At 38.4% G+C, this 22,454-nt stretch overlaps 1 protein-coding gene across 1 annotated transcript; it reads left to right on the top strand.

Moving 5' to 3' along the window:
* Positions 1 to 494: 494 nt before the first annotated feature.
* Positions 495 to 2,033, top strand: LOC145001348 (agenet domain-containing protein). Its single transcript, XM_078960721.1, has 2 exons — positions 495 to 1,077; positions 1,376 to 2,033. Exons 1-2 carry the CDS (start codon positions 619 to 621, stop codon positions 1,835 to 1,837), a joined length of 921 nt encoding a protein of 306 aa, XP_078816847.1. The 5' UTR covers positions 495 to 618; the 3' UTR covers positions 1,838 to 2,033.
* The last annotated feature ends 20,421 nt before the right edge of the window (positions 2,034 to 22,454 follow it).

The following is a 22,454-nucleotide window of genomic DNA, read 5'->3' as shown; positions in this document are numbered from 1 at the left end:
GCCCTACGAAGATACAGCCTTTTTTAGCCTTGTTGTATCTATCCAACTATTCAATCGCAATGGACACACACACAAAAAAAAAAAAAGGGGGTCATAATATCATATGTGGGCACCACAAAGTGAAGATTTATGGATTTGAAGATCATATGTTGTCATAATATATGGATTTATGGATCCGAAAATGTATATGAGAAATCAATACGAACAAATGATACGATATAATAATAATTATTAAAACAAAGCAAAATAAAAAATAAAAAATAAAAAGACAAAATAAGGGTAGATTAATTTTTACAAAGGGTACAGTTTATTGTTGGTAAAAATCACTAAATCCGAAAAGGGATTAACAGATTATTGTTGGTAAAAATCACTAAATCCGAAAAAAGAATATACGAATTGTTTAGCATTGTATAGTTTAATTTATATGTTAAGTATAGTATATTTTAGAGGTGGGCACCACAAAGTGAAGATTTATGGATTTGAAGATCATATGTTGTGTCATAAATGGTTTACCCCTATGTAATAATGCTTTCTTCGTGGTGTCTTTAACCCCAGACTCCCAGAGAGAGGAACGAAAGAGAAGAAGGAAAACACAAAAACCCTAATAACATCTGATCAATGGCAGAGGATCTCAATTCCCACCCCTTCAAGAAAGGAGCAGAGGTCGAAATCAGCAGCAACGACAACGGCTTCCGAGGAGCCTGGTATTCCGGCACCGTAATAAAATCCAAGAACAAAAGCAACAACAATCATTCGATACTAGTGGAATACAAGACGTTAATGGCGGACGAATCTGGAACCAAACCCCTCCGTGAAACCCTCGACGTTGTTCAGTTAAGGCCCCTTCCCCCTCGCGAGAAACGCGATAGGAATTATAAGTTTAGCGATGAGGTCGACGCCTACTACAACGACGGCTGGTGGGAGGGAGTCATCACCGCCGTCCTCCCCGGGAATCGGTACTCGGTTTTCTTTAGAGCCACCAGGGAACAGTTGGAATTCAACCGGTCGGAACTCAGACTTCATAGGGAATGGGTCGATGGTAAATGGGTTCCACCAGTAGAAGAACAAGTACAAGAGGTACACACATGTATATGAATTACAAATTCTGTGATTTGCCATAGAAGTTTATGTGATCTGTTTTTTAATGAAACCAAGAATTGGGGAATCCATGAGACAGATATGAGGGATTAGGTTTAGAAAATTCCATCATTTGACCTATTCTAACAGTTTAAATTTGGTAATCATCTCAATGATTGATTGAAGTAAAATCCAACACTGTAGGAATGCAAGTGTCAAATAAGCGCCGAATTGTCGAATCAGACTGTTTCTTTTACTGTAATACAAGATATGCATACTGAAACCTGTTTTGCTGCAGGTGTCATTGTCTATAGAGTTGAAGATTAACAACAAGGATAGATTCAAGAAAGGGGCATTGGTGGAAGTATGCAGCGATGAAGATGGTTTCCAAGGTGCTTGGTTTGCTGCTACAGTAATCGAACAAGTAAGTTCAGGAAACTTGTTGGTTCAGTATAAATCATTGAGAAACGATGAAGATACAGAGTTTCTGACAGAAGTGGTTGACAGCAACCACGTACGTCCTCATCCTGGTCAAGAGACTGTTGACCATTTCCGTGTGCTTGAAGAAGTTGATGCTCTGTACAATGATGGGTGGTGGGTGGGTGTGATTTCTAAAATTGTTGGAAACCAAAAATATGAGGTTTTTTTTAGGGGAACAAATGAGGAAATGGTGTTTAAACAATCTGATTTGAGGCGACATAAAGAATGGATCTCTGGAAAATGGGTAGCTTCTAATTTGGTAGGTATTTATAAGAAATAGCAATGTTTTATTCATCCATCCTAACTATTTTGATGATTTGGTAGTACATGAATTGATATTTGTTGACCGATTAGGTCTCTACGTTTCGTTATCGATCATCTTGTAACATAGATATGTGGCTTGCGCATGCCCGAAATCAAAGGGCATTAAGGTCTTTTCATGAATGACATATCTTCTACATTTATCAGTTAAGAAAGGTTTTTTTTCTTTCATATAAAGGTTTGGGATGATACGAACTTGGTTAGAATGGCTAGTGGTGTGAAAAGAGCACAATACAAAATAATAATAATAAAATAAAATAAAATAAGTAAAATGAGAGAGAGAGAGAGAGAGAGAGAGAGAGAGAGAGAGAGATGTGGTGGATGCAAAATTATATAAACAAGTAATTCATTATAGTATTGCTAGTGTTAAAGTTTTAATAAATAAAATAGAGGGTTAATGACCTAGTAGGGTAACGAACTTTGGTATTTGTTTATATTTAGGTAACATGACTAGTAACTCTCTAGTGATATTACCTTATTATGAACAAGTCAAACAAAATTACTGGTCAAATGTATACGAAAAAAAAACATGGTTACTTAAATATGGACAAAAACTAAAGTTCCTTACTAGTTTTGGTAATATTGGGTTCTTTACGCTAAGTGCACGTAGTCATAAGGCCTACTGATGTAATATGGAATCGGGTTATTCGGTCATGGTGTCAATCAGGAGTATGTGTTGTTAGTGAGTTCCTAACTTGATTCCTAGCTACCATCAAAGAACTAAATTGTTAGAACCGTCTTAGGACTGTGTCTAGGAGCAAGCTCTTAGAACCGTCTTAGGACAGAGTGTCTGGGAGCAGGCTTCGACGGTCAAGTTAGATCGATGTGTAGAAGGAGATGATTTATCATATATGGAGAACCATCTTGGTGGGAAGAATGTATGAATATAGTGGAGGAATGAGAGATCCTCTTCATAGAGGAGGGGGTGTTCTGTTTATAGATCTACGTCAATGGACAATTAGGTTAAGATTGGGCAATCCTAGTTCATACCCAACTAGTCGTGGGCTAGGTTGTGCTGCCTGACCTTTAAAGCGCACAAAGCCTGGTCTTTTAAGTGCATACAACCTAGCCTCCGACTAACGACATCAATTTCTGATCTACAACCCATATCTCACACTAATACCTGATAACCCTATTCCATGCCATATCATTGTGTCTTATGACTATTTGCATTTAACATAAAAAAAACCTAAATATTACCAAAACAGGCAAGGAACTTTGACTTTTGTCACATTTAGGTAATCATGTTTTTTTTCCGTATATATTTGATTAGTAAACTCGTTTGTCATGTTCAAAGTAAGGTAATATCATCTATCTTTACTAGTCATATTATCATATTTTGAACAAGTCAGACAAGTTTAGCGGTCAAATGTCTACGAAAAAAACATGATTACCTAAATATGGACAAAGACCAAAGTTCGTTACCCTCCTAGATCATTAACCATTTAACCCAAGTCAATAACACCTTACATTTCTTTTCTTTTTTAATTTACAATGACGAGTCCGAATTCTCTATTAATATAAACACCATTATGGTGAATGGTAAGTGAGTAGCATCACGTAAGTAGTGGTATCGTACAACCATGTATAAGACTTCTATTTAAAAATACAAGTAATAGATAAAGGATATATTCATGTGAATAAAAGTGAAGTTATATGGTAAAAAAAGGTATATATGTTGTTTTGGTTAAAGTATATTACCACAATAGGTAATGCATAACATATAGGTATTGTTGATGCAAAAAGAGGATACAAGTATGAGTTAGTTATAACTTAAGAATGAAAGTATGACATGGAATAGTTTAAAGAGGTCCATGTTTATATATATATATATATATATATATATATATATATATATATATATATATATATATATATATATATATATATATATATATATATATATATATGGGGAAAGTGAATATACCCTTAAGGGTATATAAGCTTAGGTACCCAAACATACCATAATAAGTCGTTTTGTTTGATATATTTATTATAATATTCTTAAACATGAACCTCTAACTTGATTTACCGTCAAAATTTTTGAAATTCATTATTATCTTTCTCTTATATCACATTTTCTTGTCGAACACATATTAGGTTATATATATTGTAGTTGAAAATGAAAATTATGTAAGATGAAGATAAATATGTAATTTATAAAAATTATGGAAATAAATCAAGTTAGAAGTTATATTATAAGAACATTAGACAATTAGAATGTATTATATAATACAAAACGATGTAGTATGGTGAGTTTGGGTACCTAAACTTATATATCCTTAAGGGTATATTCACTTTTCCCTATATATATATATATATATATATATATATATATATATATATATATATATATGGTGTTTTGAATGGATATACATTGATTTATTGCATGAAAAAGATCATGAATGGAAGTTCAATCTTTAGTTAGAAAGGTTGGAATGGGACAAGCTTTGTGTTGTATCCTTTAGGGGACCTATGTTTGTCCATCATATTTAAAAGCTAACACATGTTATTTAGTATCTTATATGAAATAAATATTATTATAATTGTAAATTGTGTATGAAAGTGTTAAAAAAACCAAAACTAAAAAAAAAAATTAAAAAAAAAATGTTGCCTACATAGATTTTGAGACCAAGATAGATATTTTTAAATATGTGATATGTAGTTTGGGGACACAAGATACCTTATGAAGGGTTATAAAAAAATGGTTTGTTAGAGTTTTCTTAAGAGAATTAAAAGTCAGAAGTTCGAATATATCGTAACGTCTGTAAATTCTATAGGTGTTAGGGGAGGAAGGTAACACTTACCCTTAAAACTGTAAGACTATAGTTTTAGAGTGGATCACTACGATTGCATGAGGTGAACTAGAAAAGGAGTATCAAAGCTCTTTCATGTGTGGAGAAGGTACAAAAACATATCTTGAAAGACTTAATAGGATTGTTTTAAGGTGGAGAAGTTACAAAAACATACCTTGAAAGAGATTAAGGTTCTTGATTAACAACCATCATAAAAATTAATTAATAATAATAATAACAACAAAACTTTTTTTATCTATTGATGCTTATACCAAGGAATTTAGCTTTAAGTAACTATAAAGTTGGGGTTGCAACAATAGTCGATGGAACCCTAAATTGATGAAAGAAGGGAAACCCGTTGTAAATACGACTTTTAATTTCACTTGATAACATTGATATTTAAAGAATTCCACAACAAATAGTAAATATTGATGGTGTGAAAAACTAAGATTCACTACATATTAAATGTGCTTTTTTTTTAAAGTGCTATGAAATTCTAACATTTTATAAGCGATAAAGGTCGACTATATGTTGAATAATATAATATTAATAACAAGTGTACACCCTATTTTGTTAGGCCAAAGGGGGTGGATAGAATAATGGTTAAACGAATAAAGAAACTACACCAAACAGTCGGAAACCATGTAAGGAGATGATAAGATTAAAGTAAGGAATTTCGCACTAATGATCTACCTTGCTCAAGCAAATGAGTGATTTACAATCAAAGTGCTTATGTAAGATCAAATTTTTTTCAGGTATTTGCTTTTGACCCTTGAATTATGATTTGTTTGCAAGATTGGTCCCCAATGGCATTTTCGTAATTTTTGCCTTGTGTGTACGTTGGGCGTATGTAGCCAGGTTACAAACCCTAATTTTTAGGGTTTGGACCCCATTTAAGCACCTTTACGGCCTCATGCACCCTTTTATGTTCAGCCCCTTTCCTTATTTCGAAACCCAAAAGTGTGTGAGTGCCTTGTGAAGCTTGAAGAGCCTTTTGGTGTCATTTTGGAGCTCTTGGGGAAGAAGGAAGAACCTTGAGGTTGTGGTATTTCACTCAAGGCCTTGGATCTAGCATCTACTTCCATTTGGGCATCCTTTGGAGGTATAAAGCTCCAACATTCATGAGTATTTCATTTGGATCTAGTTTTAGCTTAAAGTTGACACCTTTTTGTCCCAATATTATTCTTTGTAAGTATGGAATGCTCCAAGACATTTGAGTTGTCCATCCATAAGTTTTAGGGTGTGTTATGTCATAAAAAATTGATCTTGGACATTGGTTTCTTCCCATGAATGGACGCCTATGTAGTGGAATCCCCTCGAGTCATATGATGATTGTTTATATGTTGTGTTTCAGTTTGGAGGATGATGATGATGACTCGATGAGGTTTTGGCTCTAGTTATGTTTCAGGTTTTGGCTGCGGCACAAAATCGATTAATGAGCGTCTGTGCGAGTTCATTTCGGCTGAGGTTACTCGCGGCATCTTGGATGCTCCTCATGTGTTATTCGGTACCATCAAGAAGGGGATTATAGAGCTAATGGATGACATGCTTAGGACTTTTCAAGCTGAGATTGTTGCGCGTCAAATAGGAGCTCGAGCTCCCTCATTTCGGGAGTTCAAAGCCTATGGAGCTTATGAGTTCTTTGGGGCTAAGGACCCCATCGCCAGCCAACATTGGATCGTTGACATGGAGAATGCTCTGTGGACAAATTTTTTCCCTAATGGGGCAAAGGTGGGATTTGTATCCTTTCTTCTGAGGGACCGATCACGAGACTGGTGGGAGGAGATTAGCCGAGGTGTAGGTCAGCAACAATGGCAGTTATGACCTAGGAGGATTTTGCTTAGAGGTTCCAGAGGGAGTTTGCACCAACTATTGATGTGCAATAGTTGGCAAGGGAGTTCAAAACCTTCTCCAGACTACTGAGATTGTGGCGTAGATTACCGCCAAATTCAGTGAGAGGGCTTTGCTGGTTCTGCAATACACAGTGGATGAGAAGATGAGGAAGACGAGCTACCATGACATGTTGAGAGGGGATGTCATGGAGTTTGTGAGCTTTCGGGGTGCAAGACCCTGGATGATATGATTGAGAAGGCCCATGAGCAGTAGTTTGAGTTGGAGCTTCGGACGAAGCAAAAGTAGGAGCAGGTACAGACAGCTGTGGGCCAGGATAAGAGGCCCAAGACTTCTAATTCTCACACCAAAGGCCAGCAGGTCCAGGCCATTGCAGCAAGTACGGAAAGCCGCATAGTGGGGCATGGCGAGCAGCGGGTTCAGGTTGTTATAGTTTTGGCTAGTCGGGCCACATGAGTATGGACTGACCGAGGAGTGCTTTGATTTGCTTTTATTGCAATCAGACCGGCCATAAAAGATCGATTGTCTGAGATTGTCAGGGGGAGCAGTGGCGACGCATGTGTCAGCCACCTTGAGGATTACTGATGGCCGTCGGGACAAGGTAGAGGCTCATGTGGTGAAGAGCAGGGCATTTCAGCTGACCATCGATGAGGCTCGTGCAACGCCAGATGTGGTTACTGCTATGTGAATTTTCTGTACCTTTTATCGCTTTCCTTATTTTTGCTTATGATTATTTTGATCTTGTATAGTGACCTTTTTGGTCAATGGTATGAGCGCTCATGTTCTGTTTGATTCGGGTGCTACCTGATCCTTTGTATCTCTTGCACTTAGCAAGATGTTTTGTGATGCTCCCATGACTTTAGATTTTCCACTGGAGGTTGAGATTGCGGATAACTGTACTGTGAGTGCTTTGAGGATTCATCATGGGTGTGTCCTGAATCTATTTAGTGAGAGATACTCTATTGATTTGGTATTGCTTCCCTTGAGAAGATCTAAGGTTATCATCGGGATGGATTGGTTGGGCCCCAATGGGGCCATGATTTATCGTGAGCCGCATTTGGTGAGAGTTCGAACCCCACATGGGGGAGAACTGGTTATTCATGGCAAGAGAGCTTCGCATGGACTGACTCTGTATTCAGCTACGAGAGTCAGGATATATCTGCAGCAGGGTTATTCTGGGTTCTTAGCTTATGTTGCAAACACTCGAGTTGAGGAAACGACAGAGTTGAGTGGGGGTACCCATAGTTCGGGATTTTCCCGATGTATTTCATGAGGATTTTCCGAGAGTGCCTCCCGAGTGGCAGGTCGAGTTTCGGATTGATCTAATTCCCGGTGCGACTCCGATAGTCGAGTTTCGGATTGATCTAATTCCGAGTGGCGTCACCTAAGATGAAGGAGTTTTTTACACAGCTTCTGGTGTTGCTAAACAATAGTTTTATTCGCTCGAGCAGTTCTCTGTGGGGATCACCAATTCTGTGTGTGAAGAAGGACGGTTCACATAGAATGTGCATTGATCATCTGGAGTGAATAAGCTAATGGTGAAGAACCGTTACCCATTTCCGAGGATTGACGACTTGTTTGATTAGCTTCAAGGTGCATCTTGGTTTTCCAAGATTGATTTGTGATCGGGGTACCATCAGATGAGGGTCAGGGATGATGATGTACAGAAGACAACCTTCAGGACTCGTTGTGGTCATTATGAGTTTGTGGTGATGACCTTCGGGCTCACCAATGCACTAGCAACGTTCATACATCTCATGAACTAAGACTGCAAGCTAATGTTGGATCAGTCTATGATTATATTCATTGATGATATCCTAGTCTACTCCAAGACCAAGGAGCAGTCCGAGGAACATTTGCGAGAGGTGTTGGAGACCCTGAGGAGGGAGAGGCTTTATGCCAAATTCTCCAAATGTGACTTCTGGTTGTGTGAGGTGCAGTTCCTAGGGCACATCGTCAACCAGAAGGGTATCTTGGTCGACCCGGCCAAGATTGAGGCTGTGATGTGATGGGAGGTTCTGAGGACCGCATCTGGGATTTGGAGTTTCTTATGTCTCGCGGGGTATTATCGGAGATTTATCCAAGATTTCTCCAAGATTGCAGTGCCTCTGACCTGTTTGACAAAGAAGAATGTGACTTGTCAGTGGAAGCCTGAACAACAGTTGGCTTTTGAGACTTTGAGGCGAAAGCTATGCGAGGCCCCGATTCTTGCACTTCCCGAGGGTTTGGATGATTTTATGGTTTATTTTGATGCCTCTATTTCGGGTTTGGGGGTTTTCCTTATGCAGAGGGATCACGTGATTGCTTACGCTTCAAGGCAGCTAAAGCCTCATGAGGCGAATTATCCTATGCATGATTTGCAGTTGGGGTGGTGCTTTTTGCCCTCGAGAGTTAGAGGCACTACCTATCTGGGGTTAGGTGTACCGTTTACACTGACGACAAGAGTTTGAGATATTTGATGGACCAACCGAATTTGAACATGCGACAAAGGACGTGGCTGGATGTGGTAAATGATTCAACCTGGAAAGGCCAATGTGGTGGTCGATGCTTTGATCCATAAGGTCGTGAGTCCTTTTATCATGGATATCTGTTTGAGGATGGTTGTCACTTCGCCTTTTTCAGATTTGATCAAGAAGGCCTAGTTGGAGGGATTGAAAAAAGAGAATTGGAAGGCCGAACAGATCAAGGGACATATTTCCTTATTTGTTAGAGATAGTCAGGGGTTGTTGACTTAGTGTTGTAGAGTTTGGGTTCGGATAGTATGTGGGGTGAGACAAACAGTTCTAAAGGAGATACATAAGTCAAAGTTTTCTATCCATCCGTGGGCCACGAAGATGTATAGGGATATGAGGATGAGCTATTGGTGGCCCTTTATGAAAATGGAGATAGCTTGGTGTAACATCCCAAAATTCAAGACCAAAAATTTCATTTTTAATTAAGTTATTATAAAACCAATTAGTATAGTAACATCCATAATAACATCCGATGTCAAAACCAAATTGTAAATAATCAAAACATATGAACACAAAACCATATCATAGTGTAATCTCAAAGATCTCATGTGTAGAAAACATAGTGTGATGCATTGCGATCGAGTCAGCTCCTTTACTTTGAAAATGCAGTACTTGAAACCAAAACTGTAAACCGTAAGCACGAAGCTTAATGAGTTCCCTCATCATACTACATACCATGTATATGTTGGATTAATGTCTAAGTCCATAACTATAATTGGTAAGACTTGACCCGACCCGGCATGGTCCATTTGGGTTGCATGGCATCATGCACTTGGATAGACTATAATGAGAGAAATAAGACACTTACGGTTATTAATATATTATAAGTTCTAGTATATTAATAATAAGAATAATGAGATTATTTAATTAGTATTGATCAAGAATTAATTAAGTGATCAAAAGAAGACTAATTAAATATATGGGTTGATTGTGTAAATCATTCATTCTTATATATGTGGGCTTGTGATCCAAGATTCCTTATGTTGGACTAAGTCCATGGGGTGACCCATGGATACTCCATGGAGGTTAAAATCCATGGAGCATAAGGAATGGGTAAAGTCATGAGTTACATGGTGTAACCCTAATAGCCACCATATAAAAGAAACCCATGGCTCAAGAAATCGTGACTAACACTATGTGTGTGTATGAGGGCTACACGATTTCATGAAGTGTTCTATTTTCTCTCTAAGTTATTCCAAGTGCTTATGGTGTTGTGTGAACCATTTGAGGTGTCACACTTGGGGCACTAAGCACTCAAGCTTCATGAAGACAAGCACCATTAAAGAGGTATGTATTCTATCTTGTTATATTGATATTTTGTATGCTAGATTAGGATAATACCTTGGATGTTCATATTTGCATGTATAATAGAGAAAACATAGATCCAAGGTATTTAGGGTTGCATGTACACTTAGGAGTGTTAGAATGCTCATAACCCAACAGTGGTATCAGAGCCTAGGCTTGTTTTCTTGTTATACCTGCAATAGAAGCTGAAAAATCGAGTTTTGATGCTGTCAGCCCAGCTGACTCGCCGAGTCCATGAAGGGACTCGACGAGTCCAAGGCAAAATGTATCCAACTCGCCGAGTTGTGTTCATGAACTCGACGAGTTGGACCCCAGACAGCATATCTTCGAGGTTTTTGGCTAGAAATGGACTAGGAACATTACCCTAAGTTGTTTTTGAACTTATAAACTTGTTTTTAATGTGGTAATGTTCATGCTAATCCATTCTCAAAGATAATTGTCAATAGATTCATGTTTTGTATTAGTTTAAAGGTTAGACTAATTACATGAAAAAGTTTGATTTGAATTATCTTGTTCTTATGAGTTGCTTAGATTAATAGAAAAGTTGAGTGGAAAAGTTGTTTTCAATCCAAATTAATCTAAGAGTTGAGTATAAAATGTGTTTGTGTAACTTATCCTTAAGTTACATGAAGAGTCACATTAAAGACTCATAAAACTCATAAAAGATGGCAATGGTTACAAAAGATGAAGAGTCTTATCCTTAAGTTATGGAGGTTCAAGAGTCACTTCATTAATAAATAAATAAATAAAATATGTAACCTTAATTAATTCCATAAGTTATAAAATAAAGAAAAGATTAATTCTTTATTAGTTTAAAGTCTTCCATAATTTGTCCACAAGTTATGGAACTTGAAGAGTTTTTGGATTAAAACTACTTTAAATACATAAGTTATGGAATTAATTAGTTTTGAATAGTTTCAAAACTTGCCCTCAAGTTTTGGAATTTGTAAAGTTTTCTCTTATGAATACTTTAATTCCAAGTTAGCCCTTAGAATTTTAAAAGTTAAAATTCAACCCTTATACTTTATAATATTATAAGTTAATAATATATATATGTATAAGAGTAAAGTCGGTCTTACCGCTAGTACGCCTCATTCACGAAGCCGGTCTATAAGGTGGGTATAAGGTTGTTGCCTATAAAATGGCAACTTAATGGGTGTCCACTCTCACCCACCGCTTGCTTGACCGGTGGAGGGTCGTTAGCCGAACGGGTTTGACATGACTATAATTCTCCCTTCATTAAAAGTATTAATGATAAATACTAAGTAACTAAACTCTTAATAATTCCCAATCTTAGTTACTTAGGAAAATGTGAATAAGGTGCTAATCCATGAAATTACACTTTGCACTTTGTTTAAGTCGGTTAGTGGAGCGTGTGTGGTTAACCGGCACACTAACTCGTATTTAACAAGGTAGGCAAAGGGTGACTTAATGTTTATCATAGTATCGATGGAGCGTGTGTGGTTAACCGGCACATCGATTGAGGGGTAAACACTTAAGGGTACCAAGTAATTTGCATGGTTACTTCACACCTTGTTTTGTGATTCTCGGCATCCCAGTCACAAAACCTGAAGGGCACACTCGAGATTGAAACATGCCATTGAACAGTTCAATGAATCTCAAAAGATCTAGGAGTTTCAAAACCAATTAAAACCTAATAATATATTTCGTTTATCTTGGTGGAAATTGGTGAATCGTCATTCACCTACCTTCAAATTGTTTTATAACTTGGATTACGACATACCTCTTCTAAGTTATAAAATAATTTGTTGGGTCCTAGCCTTAATATTTCATATTGGGTGTCATATTAAGGACTTTAAGATCAACTATCTTGAATATCTCCCAAAAGATGTCTGGTTTAGACATTTATGATCTTCCTAAATCTCTTGAAACAAGCTTTCCTATTGAAGATGATGTCCCATGGATATCATACTTCTTTCTCCTCCTCCAATTATTCTCCCTAACCCACAAGTTCTTAAAAAGTTTAAGGTCACTCAAGCCCTAATGGCAAGTAAAGGTCTAGGTGTGATCACATCTTGGAGATGTAGTCACATATTGACAAGCCGGGAGAGTTGGGTGTCAAAGTCTTGAGAAAGTTGGTGGTTCAATCACTTTCTAAGTCACATAGTGAGTTCCTTTGGGACACCTATGAAATAGACTATGACAAGACCCTTAATGATCTTATCTATTGTTAAGATCAACTTCCTGAAACTTTATGGACATTGACAATGGTGACACTGGAAATACAGAAAAAGCATTCTCTTCCCAATGGAAAGAGATCGGCCATAGTCAACTCGGTTGACCAAATGGTAAAGAGAAAAGTCTAAGTCTGTGATAGTCTCGTGTACCATTATCAAAGGGTCCATATGTTTATATTGCCAAAGGAAGGGTCATTAGTTGCGAAGCTGCCAAATTTACCTAAGGGTGTTAAAGTCAATAAGGTTGACTCTACTTCAGGTAAAGTCCACTACTCTAACTCTGTTGAGTTTCTATTCTGAGATTCCCGATACATGATGTGACTGGGTCACATGGTAATGTTTTAAGAATCAAAGAAAAGTAAAGGAACTTAAAGAAAGAATATGCTGAATCTGATCGCGTAGATGGATTTCTATCGCGTAGTTTGAAGATCGGATTCTTGAGCTACTTCTTAGGAGTTATGAGATATTGCTTAGGAATAGATAACAACAAGTTTTCATATGGGTTGTAAGGATAAGTTTTTCCGCATAGTTTTAAAATAAAAGAAATTTTTGATTTTATTTATTTTAAATATCCTTACAATGGCATCTGAGGAAAAATTGTTGCTTATATGATTCCATTAATAGCAAGAGTGGAAATATGAAATTGATTCCTTCATTTGTGGTAATGTCTAAATTTACCAAATAAGGAAAGACTCTCATCATCCAAAGTCTCAATTGGACCGGGACTTGGAATCATGCAAGTTGTATAGCATGATGAATGAGAACTTTCAAGTATTGGAAAAATTAAGACTAATTACTTGTTCACATGGATGTGTGAGTCAAGTAATGGACTAAGGGATCGAGCACATAGTCATGTGCACTGATTAAGTCCACCACAAAAGATGTAAGGCTATTCGTCATAGTTTACTAAAGCTCAGTAAATATGATTATACTTACAAGTTTAAGTGTAACTCTGAGACATTGGAAAAGGTTCCAATGCATGGCAGAGCGGATAAGAAGAATCAAATTAGGCAGAAGGATAAAAGTTTCTCAAATCTGAAAAGATGGGAGAGTACTTTAGTATCAGTTTTGTGATCATCTTAATGATTAAGAAACCATATCAAAATTAGTTCTCTAAGGAAGTCTTAGTTCATTCTTGTGACTAAGAAGAAGGGATCTTGAATTGTTGAAATGGTTAAATCAAGAAGATGAGTCATACTTCGTTCCAATACAAGTCTTAGAGTCATACTCCAAGATTGTAATTTGAGTGACATGTCTTAGAGAAGGTTTAAAACACTTATCAAATGTAAGAGTAAAAGTTTTCTACTCTTGTACATTTGAAATTGGTAAGTTGTGATGTTTTGGATAAAACAAAGACCAACTAAGGCCAATTGTGTGAAGTGTTTGTCTTGATTAGAATCCGCACTATCTCTTGGATGTTTGACAAGGAAGTCTTATAGGTCAAGAGGACAGTGGGAGTCTTAAAGGTCTTGAAATTCTCAAGAACTAATCAAGAATAAAACCTAAAGTTCTTCACTAGCACACGACTTGAGGTTTATAACCTATCGTGTTGACATATTCTGTGCCCATTCCAATTAAAGTTGGCTATGTATATGAGTTCTTAGAGTTCTCAATTGGTTGCACAACAACTTGGAAGCAATGGTAGGCCCTTGAGCTGCCAGGTGGCAAGAAATTAAGATTGAGTTCAGTCCATATGAGTTTGGATTTGTCATTATCCTTGTCTTGTGACTATGGTTATGACAATTCACATGGATAAGAACACATACACCATTAAATCTAAGTGTCATAAGGTTTCTCTCCGATTCATGAAAATGATGGTGAGGAAACACTTTGACTAAGTAGATTTTAGTTAGATAGCAATTGTGATATTTGCATTCTCAAAGTCGTTAGTGGAGCGTGTGTGGTTTACCGGCACACTAACTTGGACTTGTGAGAAATGGCAAAGGTCAAAACGATCAAGACTATGATTACGGCATCCCTTTTCATAGTTCTTAAAATTGTTTTGACACACCCATGATCTATCTAAGGGAAGGTGTATGTTTTTGATAAAGTCTTATCAAAACAATCTAGTATCAGAAATCTGAACTTTGGTAAGAAAGTCAATAAAGTATTGATTTCTAGAAGTCGAGCTTTCTGAGTATATGTCAAAGCTAGTGGGAGCATAAGTGTTATGCTAATAATCATCATGTTAGTGGGAGCATGATAATTACGATAAGTATTGCAAGCTAGCAATGTTAATTATAGAAAACAAAAGGTTTTCAATTGGGAAAAAGTTGTTTTGCTATAATTAAGGGAGAGGAAATTATACTTCATCTCAAATCTATAAGCTTAGATCGTGAGGTTTTAATCATTTAGTCAAGGATATATATGAATTTCATGTTGGAATGGCTCAACATAAGGAAATTCTGTATATGGGTCCATTATTTGCGTTCTTAAATTCGATTATGATTACGGCATCCCTTTTCATAATCTGAATTATGATAACTTGGCAAATTGAAATGGAAATGTTATAGCAAAAGACTGGTTTAGTCTTTATGTGAGACATCATGAATCGTGTCCCATATGCTTCGGATATAGGATCGATTACATGTGCTATATTCATCCTTTCTAAAAATTTCCAAATGCCTGGGGCATTAAGAAGGGAAAAGGTTTAGAACTGGATATGACTAAAAGGATTAAACAATTGTCGAGTACAATCTAAGGTTTACCAAAGATTGGTTTCTCAAGGACAATTGGAAGTATAGTGATAATTCTGGAAGGACCATATTGACATAATCTGTAAGGAGGCAACTCTTGTTCAGAAGTGATAGTCGAAATGGAATCTGGAAATGTTTCAAAGTTAGAATTTTCAATCTGTGTAAGATCAAGGAAACTTAATGCAAGAAGGATGGTTCCAAGGACTTGATCTCCTTTGGAATGCTCTGTAATGATTGTTGTTAAGTCTTTCTGACTTTGTGCATAATCATTACAAGAGGATCGATGCATAAGGATTTGGGAGTGTGAAAAGAGAATCATTGAAGATTATGTTCAATTGATCTAGTTCACAAAGTAAAGATCATAGACAAACATAGTATGCATACTTGGTGTATGGCATGACTAGTGTTTAGAAAACATAGTGTACAAGCTTGGAGCATGGGACAACTATTGTTTTAAATTCAAGAATAATGTTGATAGCTGAAACAGTATACAATGAATAATGTGTAATCATATGGTGATAAATAAAAGGTGTTTTATTTATATTCATAAGCTCTAAGACCATATTGGATTCAATTATTATTGTGTTTCACTTTGCATGTTTTGACTTCCAGAATAAACTAGGTTATTCTTCCGGAATGACTAAGTTATTCAAACCATCCACAGTCGGTCATATGTTGGAAGTAGATATGAATTAAGACTGTCATGGGTTGGCTTGTAGAGGTCTAAGATGTTGGACAAAGGGCTACAACACTCATGAGTGCTCATAAGTTCTGAGTATTGGATTCAACCCGCGCTCATTGGAATCACTTCATGGATTTTATCACGAGTGATCATGAGACGATAATATCTTATATTCTTCAAACCTAGAGATATAAGTTGTTACTATGAGTTGATAGTACATTGATTACACGAAACGCATTGGTAACTCGATGTTATAAAACGTGTCTTTGTGTATGATTCAACAAGTTGTAGAACAAGCCATATGAGTCGAAGTTTATCCATTCCTTTTACATTCGGGATGAAAGCGATATCTGTGGGCCCCTCGATGATTTGATGATGACAAATGGAAGTGCTCGGCCGGGCCAGGACTGATTTGATTTGTTCAATTAGTCAGTCGTCATAAATCGGAAATCGGGAAACAACTAATGGACAGAGAGAATGATTATAATCCATGTCTCAGTCCATATGATATCTAGAATGGAGGAATATATGATCCCTTATCTAATGGACAAGTCATTGACAAGATCAGAGTTCTCATCTACAAGGTCAGAGTTCGACAGAAGCTTTTGAGAGCTACGATTGCCAGTTGGTTCCTGAAGTCATACGCAATAATAGTTTTCGACTTATCCAAGTGGGAGACTGTTGGATTAATGTCTAAGTCCATAACTATAATTGGTAAGACTTGACCCGACCCGGCATGGTCCATTTGGGTTGCATGGCATCATGCACTTGGATAGACTATAATGAGAGAAATAAGACACTTACGGTTATTAATATATTATAAGTTCTAGTATATTAATAATAAGAATAATGAGATTATTTAATTAGTATTGATCAAGAATTAATTAAGTGATCAAAAGAAGACTAATTAAATATATGGGTTGATTGTGTAAATCATTCATTCTTATATATGTGGGCTTGTGATCCAAGATTCCTTATGTTGGACTAAGTCCATGGGGTGACCCATGGATACTCCATGGAGGTTAAAATCCATGGAGCATAAGGAATGGGTAAAGTCATGAGTTACATGGTGTAACCCTAATAGCCACCATATAAAAGAAACCCATGGCTCAAGAAATCGTGACTAACACTATGTGTGTGTATGAGGGCTACACGATTTCATGAAGTGTTCTATTTTCTCTCTAAGTTATTCCAAGTGCTTATGGTGTTGTGTGAACCATTTGAGGTGTCACACTTGGGGCACTAAGCACTCAAGCTTCATGAAGACAAGCACCATTAAAGAGGTATGTATTCTATCTTGTTATATTGATATTTTGTATGCTAGATTAGGATAATACCTTGGATGTTCATATTTGCATGTATAATAGAGAAAACATAGATCCAAGGTATTTAGGGTTGCATGTACACTTAGGAGTGTTAGAATGCTCATAACCCAACAGTATATACATATAATGCCTAGCATATATGGGTGTTGGTCTCCCCTTCGGTACCTTTCAACCAGTAACTGCTTTGCATATCTGGGTGCTGGCCTCCTCTTCGGTATCTTTCAACTGGTAACTGCCTAGCATATCCGGATGTTGGCCTCCCCTTCGGTATCTTTCAACCGGTAACTACCTAGCATATCTGGGTGTTGGCTTCCCCTTCGGTACCTTTCAACCGATAACTATGGACTATTTTACCCCCTACTACTACTACCACATAATAACATAACATGTACATATAAATCATATACTGCCTTGCATATCTGGTTGCTGGCCTACCCCTTCGGCCCTATCGATCGGTACTGGGGTCTATCCTACCCCTTCTATCACATAACGCATAACATCATAGCATACTAGCACATAATCATAACATATAACAATATACCATATATTTATCACAAAGACAATTATCTTTACTATAACTATTATTAGCGGGTCGGCCTTGGTGCCTTCGACCAACTCCTACTGGAAGGTAACTCGCCTCACACTGCTGAAGTCTCGTAGACAAAACTCTCGTTGTTGGATGACAGGTTCTTGAACTGCCGATCATCAAAATAACACCCAATCAGCAATTAGGTTCCAACATATACCCATAAGTCCATGCTTAGGGTAAAAGACTGCTTTACCTCTATCTTAGCTTGATTCAAGCCTAAGGCCCAATTCGAAGGCCCAAAAGACAACTATGATTCAAAGCCCAACATATGGCTCAATTTTCCAAATTGGGCCCAAACCTCTACATAGTCTTTCCCTAAGGCCCAACCATTTAGTCCAGTCCAAACATTTGGCATTCAAACGACCCAATATCTCATAATCATCAAGGCCTAAATTATGGCCCATCTATGGCGTAATTTTCCAAATTGGGCCCAACCCATTATATAGGCCTTACCCTAAAGCCCATCCAATTATTCTAGTCCATATGATTGTTCTTGAATGGCCCATTATTGGCCTAATCACCAAAGCGCAATAGAAAGGCCCAAGTCAAAGCTCAAGTGAATTTAGGGTTTCACAAAAAATGACAATTAAGGTTAAGTGTTTCTCACTTAACCTATTAAGGACTTAATACATTAAGTCCATCACTCTTCTAGATAAGTCATATGGTGTGATTGGGTGTAATTCACAATTCCATTCCATTGGCCAAACTGTGGGCCCCAATAAGCCCAGGGCCCATATATTTAAAATTAGGATTTTCTAAACCCTAATTGGGATTTCCCCCCCCCCCCCATCACAACTCAATTAGGCCCAAAAGCTAAGTCCTTAGGCCCATTAAGGTTTCTTTAGGCCCACTAGGGTTTCATAAGGTCCTTTAGGGTTTTTCCTAAGTCGGGAACCACCCACTACCACCTCGGGTAGTGGTGGTCAACGACGACTCATGGCGGCGGCCACCACCTCACGGTGGTGGTTAGGATTCTAGTCTAATTGAGTCCAAGAATCCCAAAAGTAATCCAAATACATGCAAAGCACACCAATACCCGACACGGCAGTTGGTGGCGGCAGCCACCACCCTACGGTGGTGGTTTGAGTTTCTTTTCATTATTCTACTTTCTAATTACATTTTACAATACTTTAACCCCAAAAAAAACACACTAAGTAGATAAACACACACACAACCACCTTGTGGTTGCTGACAATGGTGGTGGTGGCTTTTTCCCGTGAGTCCTGGCTAACAAAACACTCAAACACCTCTCCACTGAAATAAACACACACAACATGCTTTGCCCGGAACAGTAACACAACCACCCACCTGGTGGTGTATAGTGGCAGCAAGACACAAGAAGGCAACAACAGCGGCGACACCACCGATGATCATGGCATTTTGCAGCAGCTCACGGTGGGATAACAACACGACAACACGACAACACCTTCGACTGAACCATCCACGAGAAATCGTCGACACTTTATCTTCACTGAAATGCACAGTGATGACGTCATTGGTCGGGGATAGCAGCGGCAGTGGCACTATCGTTTTGTTTCCCCCTCGTTTCCATCAAAACAACGATCTACCACGTCAGTCTTCATCTTCACCAACCACGGGATACATGGCGGTTGTCTTTCCAACTCCAACAGCTATGACGGCGCCGAAAGGGCGACAAACATGATGACAGTTTCCCAGGTCCCCAACTGATGCAGCTTCACTCGACCGGTCTCGGTGGTTTTTCCCTGGTTACATATGTTGTCCAGCAGTGGCAATGACCTTCCAATGGCAAAGTGGCGGATGGTATGGTGGCAACTAATAAAAGGACGCTAGGGTTAGGGTTTGGATAGGGGTAACAGGTTTATATACCCCAAGCCCCATGTAAACTTATTTTAATAATGCCAAAATTAGTCCTCACTTTGTCTTTTTCTTTCAAACCAAGGCCATAATTTACCCTTTCTACCATGACCTCAGAAATCCCCTTCAAATCCAATTTGATATTTACCTAACAGTCCTTCCCTCTACAAATTATTTCCAGTTGAAGTCCTTATGCTACCAAATGGCCCCTCCTCTATAAAATATTTTCAACTTAGGTCCAAATGATACCAAGCACCCCCTGTCTTCTAAAAATCTTTTCAAAATAAGTCTCAAATTTACACTTTAACCCCCTAAACTATAAATCATGTCATTCAACTCCCCGAAACCAACACCCCGATAAATATTATGGATTTTAGGGCTACTATTCATCCATTAAATTATTTATTTATTTATTTATTTAATAAACGGGGTGTTACAACTCTCCTCCACTTAAATTAGATTTCGTCCTCGAAATCATTCATTATTATTCCTTACGCACCAAACCACTCAAGAAACATGGTCACCATCCTGGGCACACCCTAGCCTTCCCAGGGTAGCCGTGACCACTTCGCAAGGCCCTAAAATCCGTAGGTGAACGAATTACTCACATCTACTTTGTCTGAAATCTGCTATCTCGAGATGGTCGGAATCTCTGATAGACCACTCATACCGAATCATTGTTTTTGAATCCAATCCGTTTATCCCTCAACTGACTACTCAACTTCTGATAGCTTGAGGTTCCCACTATAAAACAGGATCACAGACTCAGTTATCCTTGCAACTCACTTATACTTGGCCAAGACTCAGATAATCCCAATGTGAGTGACTTATCACTTCCAAATCAATCAACTATTTCGTCCGTACTTGCAACCCAAAACACAAATACTAACACTGCCTAAACATTGAAATTGCCCCACCACTAAATTGCCAGAAGCAGTATGTTGCCACATGGTTGCTTTCCAAAATCTACCGAGACCTACCTGGTCTCAATTTGTTCTCCAATCACCTGAAATGTCAGGTTCCGAACCGACTGTGGAGCCAAAGGACTCCCACTTAGTCGCCTCACACGACTTTTGAACGAATCCTTCTCTGGAACGAGTTGCCACTAGTTATCATGCCACTGTAGCTCTAACAACCTTCTGATCTGACTAGTCGGGTCCATTCTTCGATTCCTGACGTCACCAATCCAAGGCTAAAAGTGATTGCTACTTGACCAATGGTAGCCTTATATCCCACATAATCTTAAGCAGTTCATTGCTTCACTGATCTCATAAATGTAGTGGCATTCCTACGGTCGTATCACTGGCTCAACCAGATTTAACCCATATGGGTAATTCCGTAATCCATGAATCAATCTGTGGATTTGCCACACCCTCACTGCTACACCCAAACTGATGGGTACTGATGTTCCTTCCACGTCCTAACAACGCACTCATGATATCTACCAATCTAGTGAATGCCACGGCTACACCCGCAGACTTACAACACTCTATCACTATCTGCCAACCTCATGAATGCTACGGCTACACCCGCAGACGTACAGCCTTCTAACACCATCTGACCGCTAGTGAATGCTACGGCTACCCCCACGGTCTTACAACACTTTCCATGCTAACTAACTGTTAGTGAATGCTACAACTACCCCTATAGTCTTACAACACTTTCCATACTATCTAACCGCTTGTAAATGCTACGACAACCCCCCGTAGTGTTACAAAACTTTCCACACTATCTGACCGCTTGTGAATGCTACGGCTACCCCCGTAGTCTTACAACATTATCCATATCGGGTCGAACACACACTCGACCTAACACTTAACTAAACTTGAATCCAAACTGAAGCTCTAACCTGGTTCCCAAATCCTGCTATCTGATGCCAAGGAAAAGCGTGAACCAAATGTTGGAATGTTTTCTGAACTCCCAACTCACCCACTCCTCAATCAAGAAGACCACACAACCGTATTCCATCCTGATAGGGATGCGAAACTCATCCTAGTTTCACACTTATATCTGCTCCTGGATACCTGATCGATTCTCCCCCACTTAGATTCGACTAAGTCTTCACGGCATGTGAGAATTAAAGGATTCCCAATCCTTCTCGCTTTCTAATATCCCACTGATGACAACCTGCGCTTACCAATGCTAGCGATTAATCACTGGTTAACCTTGAGATCGCCCATCCTCTGAAATCTTTATGAGTACACTTGAAATTTGGTATAGTCTAACACCTCAATCCACTTCCCATGCTAGCAATTGGAAGCCTTAATCTTTACTCTGGCTGACGAATCCTCGTTTCCACTCCCAATCTCGCAGCACTACTGAACTATGACTGAACACAACCCATGCGAGAAATGCAATTTTCTTGAACATCCAATGACCAAACACCCATGCGTCTAACACTCGCAACTGACTCCACTATCTTCATGCTACCAGTCCTTCCCTAGAAACGACAGTGACTTAAACTCTAAAGTTCATCCATAGACAATTATCGACCATACCTGAACCATGATAAAAACACTGAACGCTGACTTCACTGGAGAACTATCGCTCTAACCCTGACCGACTATCCTCTAAATAATACTCCTGTACAGATCCCGACAAAGATCCGGAATGATAACGGAACACGCGGAACCCACTCTGCAAGATGCGTCTCTCTGTGGGTTCATCAAGGACTTTTCGACATGCAGGATGGCATATGCGATCCTTGATAACCCAGAAACTAGCAGAAAACTGTCTCGGGATCTGACTCATCCAAACCCACTCACAATTCCAAAGCGATACGTATT

The sequence above is a fragment of the Lactuca saligna genome, chromosome 6, assembly GCF_052625555.1.
Source record: "Lactuca saligna cultivar CGN05327 chromosome 6, ASM5262555v1, whole genome shotgun sequence".
In the NCBI taxonomy this organism is placed as follows: Eukaryota; Viridiplantae; Streptophyta; class Magnoliopsida; order Asterales; family Asteraceae; genus Lactuca; species Lactuca saligna.
The sequence above is the reverse complement of the archived record's forward strand: the minus strand, read 5'-3'. Positions and strand labels throughout refer to the sequence as shown.

Bases quoted from the DNA above. Each gene is read 5' to 3' on its own strand.
- LOC145001348 (XM_078960721.1), top strand. From the start codon at position 619: ATGGCAGAGGATCTCAATTCCCACCCCTTCAAGAAAGGAGCAGAGGTC. The intron at 1,078-1,375 runs GTACACACATGT...GTTTTGCTGCAG, and splicing joins TAGAAGAACAAGTACAAGAG to GTGTCATTGTCTATAGAGTT.